The 7,688-nt window shown below is 33.4% G+C and overlaps 1 protein-coding gene across 1 annotated transcript; it reads right to left on the reverse strand.

The window, feature by feature from the left end:
• Positions 1-486: 486 nt before the first annotated feature.
• On the reverse strand, positions 487-2,544 carry LOC116139725 (WAT1-related protein At5g07050-like). The gene is made up of 7 exons (XM_031425390.1): positions 2,258-2,544; positions 2,101-2,163; positions 1,888-2,004; positions 1,537-1,786; positions 1,284-1,442; positions 1,045-1,196; positions 487-947 (listed from the first exon to the last, which is right to left on the reverse strand). The coding sequence occupies exons 1-7, from the start codon at positions 2,458-2,460 to the stop codon at positions 740-742; spliced, it is 1,152 nt and encodes a 383-aa protein (XP_031281250.1). The 5' UTR covers positions 2,461-2,544; the 3' UTR covers positions 487-739.
• Between the last annotated feature and the right edge of the window lie 5,144 nt (positions 2,545-7,688).

Here is a 7,688-nt window from a genome sequence, read left to right on the forward strand (position 1 = left end):
TGTAGCGTTATATATTTATTTAATAGCTAGGCTAAGTTTTATATCCCAGAGAATTGATATGGATAAGAATATTTTAGTAAAAGCTAGAACATAAGCGAAAATTTTAATGTGACAATTAATTAACTTTCATATCATGATTAAAGCCTTCAATTTATAGGTTATTCTGAGAATCTTTTTAGCTGACGTTTATATCATTTTTCATGTGGTGAAAGACAAATTAATACATAATTGATAAAAGCGAAAGCATCATTATGCACATCAATTAGCGTACGTGTACATAAATTCGATGCCCAGTAGCCACATGAAACTCGACCAATTAGTAAAAATTAATTAAAAACAAAAAAACAAGATTAGCCACTAGCAATCTTAGTGGAATCTGCATCAGACGTCAGCAACTTTTCATTTTCTAAAAATATTTATCAAATTATTCAGTGGGACAAAACAAACAAGACACCTACATCAAAATCACATAGAAGATCAAGAACAAATAGAAACCAAAAAAAGGATTCTGCATTTTCTCATTTCCTTTTATATAAATTACAAAATTAGCTTACATGGAAGATAATACAAGATTGCATGATTAAACTCAAAGGGGCCAAAAAAAAAAAAGGAAAATTAAGAAAAAAAGTCTCATTTTCTCCCCTCGATGGCCACCTTGTAATTAATCACACTATCATTATTGATCCTCTTTCTTTCTCTCCTTTCTTTTAATTAACTAATTAGTGATTATCATTGTTAATTAGGCCTTAATTTCAATAGCGTTCTTTTGCATTTCGACATCATTGGCTTCAAAGTCAGTAATCATATTAGTCGGACTGTGGTCATTTGTTTCTCCACTTCCCTTGATGGGTTCAGGAATTGTCTCGGCTTCCTTTTCTTTGTATTCCTTGTATTTACCCCACAAAACAGCGTAAAGTCCCATGACAATCAGAACAGCTCCAAGAACACTGAAAACCACCAAAATAATATTGAAAAAATAAGTTAGAGCTAACTAAAAAGAAGATGTTGAGTTATATATATATTGACATGAGAAACAGTAATTACCCTCCAACATAGATTTTTTCAGCCAAAATAAATGAGCCCATGATTGCCACAATGATCATCATAAGAGGGCTGAAAGCCGTCACAAAGACAGGCCCTCTTTTCTGCATCACCAGCCCTTGAACGTAGTATGCAATGCTTGATGATACAATACCCTGTACATCAAAATAGAATTATGTCTTCATTAGTTACTTAGTCAAGTAATAAATTGAGAGAGATGGATCAGAAAGAGAGAGACTTACAGCATAGGCAGCAGCGAGGAGATTCATGTCCCAACCAATTGTCCAAGCAGAGGGTTTGTGTTCCATGACAAAGGTAACAGCAATGGACTGTAATGTTCCCAAAAAGCACACAATGGCTGTCAGTGAGAGCTGCGCCGTGTATTTCCTCATTGTCACTGCCTGTATAACAAGTCACCGTATATATGTTAATTTAGTACAACTTAAAGTCAAAAAATTTACAATTTGAAAATGTTTATTTGTTATCTTTTGTTACCTGAAGAATGAAAAATGCAGCCCAAGCGAATGTAGCCAAAATTAAGAGAATGGAACCCTTAAGCCAGTCTTTGTCAGTGGAACCAGTTGCTTCAGATGCAGAGGATGTTTGAGCGTGGACGGCTTCAGACCAAATCATATTAATGACGTGGCCTTTGTATAGTGTCATCAACATAGCTCCAGCCACAGTCACTATAGTTCCCAGCACCTTTGCTTGGCATCTAACTTTCTTGAAGTCCACCAGCTCCATCCTTTATCCAGAAAATCCCATCAATAAATGGTTCCAACATAATGAAAAAAACAGAGAGCAACGTCAAGTTTATGACGATGATTTTAGTTATATATATAATACCTGCAGAGAACTGCCATGACAAATGTCATTGCAGGTAACATATTACTCATGGCGCAAGAGAAAGTGGGGGATGTGAACTTCAACCCAGCGTAGTAGAAGTTTTGGTCAATAACAGGCCTATAAGACGAAGAAAGGAAAAATTATGTTGGACTTGAACTTTTTATATGAGCTCGATTACCAAAAGTATGCTGTATTATGGAAACAAACACTAACCCAAGTAAACCCAGCACAAAAAGTTGCACGAAAATGGTAAACGTAATCTTTGGCCTCACTTTCCTGTAAAATTAAAATTAAAATTAAAATTAAAATTAAAACGAATTCATATTCGAACCAATTAGACAAAACTTGCTGATATATATATTATGTCTACCTCTCAAGAACGATAGCAAAAGGAGCAATGACTGCGGTAGCAAAGGCATGCCTGTAAACGACCAGAACGTAATGGCTCATTCCTCGGTTAAGAGAAACCTTAGTGATGATATTCATCCCGGCATAGCCAAATTGCAGAGATATCATGGCAATATAAGGCTTACACCTTTGAAGAAAATTGGCACAACCACCTTGTCCTTCCATTTTTTTTTTCTACTCTTTTAAGGACTTTTGTATAAAAACGCAAGGAAGAGGAGTGAAATATGTGTATGGAGAACACTCAAGCTGCTTGTGTCTCCTAAGTTAAAGTAGAAACGAGGTCACATATTTATAGGCAGTTTCGGCCTCTCTATCCATAATAGTAATTTTCATATATGGATTTTCGAGCGTGTGAAAAAATGAATCTCAGCCTATCACACGTGAGTGTTGCACTAAACCCTGGATCTATTTGAATATTCTGATTAATTGATGTAGCAATGGAGTGGGTTCGACGTGTCAGCAAATGGGAGAGGCTTTACATGAGGTGGGATCCACTTCCTTTTACCTTAGTGGCAATCGATGTGAGAGGTGCCAAAACAAAGGCGACTTTGGTGCATGCTGATGCCATAGAGGCTGGCCCTAATTAACATGGTGATGGTGGTGGAGGTGGTGGCCCATCATCGCCACTGTGGGACCCCCATCCTCCGCCTCCACGACGCGGCACTCCGACGCATCAATTCTTCGGTACTGTTATGCCAACTACACCAGTGCTTCAACTAAAGTTTATAATCATATCACTCAATCTACTTATGATTCTATAATCATAGCTTAAAAATAATTAATTAATTAACTATCATCTGCATGCTAGCTACCTTAAAAATACATCGATTAAACGTGTTAATTAGTGACCCTAACCATAATAATCATTTATTAAAAAACATTTTCTAGTTCTTCTTAGCAAGTTCATTGGGATTCTGTTAAATAACCACTATTGGGTGTTCTGATAGTAAAAGAGCAAATGATAATCTAAAATGGTCTCATAAATTCAAGTCTCATTTATGATAAAAGAGCAAAAGGAAGATCTAATATAGTCTTCCAAAAAAATGACCTAATATAGTCTCTCAAGTTCAAATCTCCTTAAAGGTACAAAAACAAAAGGAGAATCTAATATAGTCTCTCAAATTCAAGTCTTCATGGTTGCTAATGGTCATTAGAACTTATACCTAATTGATAGTTTCAAGATCTTGATGGATTAGTTGAGGTGCATATAAGCTGATCTAGACACCTCGGTCATAAAAAAATAAAAATTAAAAAATTAAAAAAATAAAAAAAAGGGGAATTTCTGTTAAGTATCCATTATCAAAAGGTAATGTACAATATTAGTTCTCATACTTTTTTAAAGTTGGCCGGAATGGAAAAGTTATCAGTATTCCATTTTTCTTTTCTTTGTTTCTTTCTGTATATGCTGATATTTTATAAATGTGCATTTCTCTCATGCATCAGCAAATTAGTTAATGTGGATTTGACTTTGATTTTAAAGAGTAAAGTAATTTTCAAGAATTCTTTGTCCTGTGTATACTAGTGGGAATTCTTTAATTTATTGAATCCAATAAATTGAAATTCACTTTAATTTCTTGCAGACGAGTTAGTACAAAAGTCTGTATTAATTATTTATATACTGCCAACCAGCACCCATATTTGTAATTCTTGCTTTACTTGGAAATTTTCGAATGAAAAGGTCATCTTCTTTTTCTTCCTTAATTTGTAATAACTACAAATATAAAAGTTAAATTTCATTATCAAAACTAAACGGAGATAAAATTAGTTCCTTATGGGATAAGTTATATGACCTACTGAAGGCTTTTATGATGAAGATTTTTTATGCCTTATCAGTTTATTACGTCATAACGTAGATGCAGAAAGAGGAATATATTAGCCGATGACATAAAAAGGCCATTCTTTTATCTTCCTAGCTAATGTATTATATATAGATGTGATTGTGAAATGAATTTAGAAACTTATGCGATTGTGATGGGAAAGGGAATTAATTTCAGCTTTGAAAATTCCCCAGATAACACTAAGATAATTAGATAAATTTTTAGATTAGAAGCTCGTTCTCATGTTATTCCATTAGCATTAAGCATGGACTTGAATATTCCAACACAGATCACTAATTATATCCATAAATATTTACCCTTTTATCCCGATCTTATATTTTTCTGTTCCTTATGATATATTCAGAGTTGTAGATATGCGAAACTCTGGCTATATGCTTAATGGAACCATCCTTTTAGAACTTTAAATTCTTTATTGACTTTAACATTTCAGAAAAGATCGATGACGCACTTGAAGCATTTTCTCTTAGTTTTGTCTGGTGAGTGGTGAGAATCAATCAGATTCACAAAGCCTGACCATTCGCCACAAAGTTAAACATTTATACAAATGGTAATTGTCTTGTCTGCCAAAGCCTACTTAAAAATCAATCGTACACGTGTCATGTTTTTGCATGTCATATGATTTTGTGTTACAAGAGGATAAAATCTACACATACTCTAGTTCAATAATTAATGCCCAATAAAAATAGGTTGATAAACCATTTTCATTAAAATTGATTAAACAAGGTCTATTATTAGGTAGGTAGGATCCATTGTTAGATAATCATGATCTATTTTTATATAGATTAAACTCATTACGAATTGATTAATTATAAATTGATACGTCGCGTTTGTAAAAGAAAATTAGTGAGAAATGTTTGTTAGCGTAATATTACCCAATTAATGACATGACTTCTTGTTTAATATAATAAATTAATATTTTTATTTTCATAACTTCATACATTATGTATTATATAGTTTGTATAATACATAATGTCTCCATTACCAGAAGAATTTCCAGAAGTTGCAATGCCTTGCCGACGAAAATTGCAGCTGCAACATTTGTATCTATCTGGTCTTACAAAAGGTGGAAGCGACAAGACTTGCAAGGCACGTCTGTTTGCTACATCGTTTCGATCTTCGGCTATGAATGATTGACTGGGTTGACATTTCGATATCCTCCTCTTCATGCGCGCATAAAATCTATGGTTTACTTTTGAAGAAAGAAAAAGGTCTCAGCAGCCATCATTAATTCTTAATTTGAAGTTATATAAAAATTTATGTCCATCATCTGCCATAATTTCCTATGAAAATAATTCAGTACTTTTTCATTGCACTAGGTGCCGTAGCAAATATCTCGACTAACCCACATGCATCTCCCACAACATATTTTCTAAGCAATATTATATTTTTATGTAGATTTATATAAAATAATGTTTCTTTTTCATGTGTGTTTTATAGCCATAATTTAAAGAAGATTCGCGACTTGCCATATTTTAGAAAGATGCAAGTAATTCACAGGGTACATACCATTGAAATAGCTTTCACGCACGGTGTAAATTTCTTCGTCATTTAATTTTCTTAATGCTTTGCAAAGCACGGGTTTTCTATAGCCAGCATAACTTCTCACCTTTACTGGGGGCCTTGAAAATGGCGAGGCAAAATTCGAAGGCCACAATTTTATTTGTAATCTACGTTTTAATCTGCAAAACCACACGAAAATCGGCCAAGGGCTCCACAACTAATACAAACTTTAATACTTTTCTTTGTTTCAAATAATCCAATTAAGTGCAACAGTGGCGTACAGCTGCTTTATTCATGAAATGACCCAAAATGTTGTTTTGGCATCATAAAATAAGAATTGTGATCCAGCAACGTCGAGATATATAGTTGATGAGAAATGTGTTCGCAAGTGGAGCACCAGAAACGCAATGGCAATCTAATCACTTCCCAGTCGTCGTGCAACGTAAGACCGACAGATGGTGCAACAAATTGCAATGAACAAGTACTAATGGTCTGATCAAATTTGTCAAAGAAAAATAATGATTGAAGTTTTGGAGTGGAGATAATGCTTGGGTTGTAATTGGTAATAGATAAAATTTACAAGGGAACATGATAAGTTGGGTTGCCCTTGGCCTGCGATTTAGGGTCATAAAGGTGCAGTGGCAGGAGGAGTGGGCTGTTCGTGTTGGGATAATTGAGGTAGCTCCAAGAGGCAGGAACGGATGGTTATCTTTTTGTTTATATTTTCTTTTCTTTTCTTTCTTTATACGTGCGTGATGTTCCACTAGAAAAGCTTTTAATTTTGTGGTTGAATTATGGTGAACGACGGTGGTGATGGGTCAAGATTTCTAAAGCAGAAGCAAATTTTCCACTTGAGTATAATAAATTGTTTTGCTTTGTCGATTTCCCAACTGATGTTGGGGTAGGTTACCAGTATAGCATATATGGCAAGATGCTGGTAATCTACCGCAAGTTGCATAATCCGAGAAATAAACCTCTCAATTAATATATGAAAGAATAGTGTTTTAAAAACATATCTTAAAATCATTATAAAAAAAATAATGTCAACAATTTTTGTATTGATATTAAAAAAAAAAAAAAAAATTGTATCTCTATAAGACGAAGTTTATGGTGCCTAATAATAGTATATCAGTGTAGCACAAACGAATTCACATTCTTGTCATATAAATATTAAATTTAATAACTATTAATCACATCAATATATAAATAAGAATAATACTAGATATATAAATTAATTAATACAAACTCACGTGTTACAAAATGTATGAATGAATGTATATTTAAAGTCACCTCACTAAATACTTAATAAATTAAATAAATGATATGTCAATTAAAGAGTAGAGCCACGTCAGTTTGTATGTGTGCCACCAATCTATAGATAAATGGAAAAAAAAAAAAATTAAATAGACCTATATACATTTTGTTTGTGGTCCAGTTAATGGGGGATTCCTTGGATATTCAATTTTTTTTTTTATTTTTTTTTTTTAAATCTTTTAACATCTTTAAAACATTTAAAACCACCCTTTCATTATTAAATCATATCATAGAGTTTTGTTGTTTCAAGTCATATACATTACTGCGAATGTGGATGCCTTTGGCTTCTGTATACACTTTGAAAAAGGAATTAGATCAATGAACGTGGCCCGCTAGCCCTCGTGCATGCATTAAATTAAAACTCTCTTGTTCCTTTTGATAACTTTATATCAGTCTTGACGTCCTTCAACGGTTGTTTTCACATTTTTTTTTTTTCACGTTCAGTGTTATAACACTAGCTATAGCAGATCGGGACACCGTCCTTTTCTCATTTTTCTTTTAGCTAAGGCAACTTTTATTGTTTATGAACAACTAAAACACTATAATATTAACACATCACAGCATGGTTTTGCTTTCTTCTAAGAATCCAAAATTTAAAAGTCGCAACTCTTGTTTATCGTTCGTTCTTTTGTTCTCATACATCTTTTAGTTGTTTGACTAACTGTCCTAATTTGGAGAGAAATCAATCAAAACGAAAACCATAGGTTTCAGTGCCTTGAAGGAAACCTCATTCTTTAATCT

This window comes from Pistacia vera, unplaced genomic scaffold, assembly GCF_008641045.1.
Source record: "Pistacia vera cultivar Batoury unplaced genomic scaffold, PisVer_v2 Contig1103, whole genome shotgun sequence".
In the NCBI taxonomy this organism is placed as follows: Eukaryota; Viridiplantae; Streptophyta; class Magnoliopsida; order Sapindales; family Anacardiaceae; genus Pistacia; species Pistacia vera.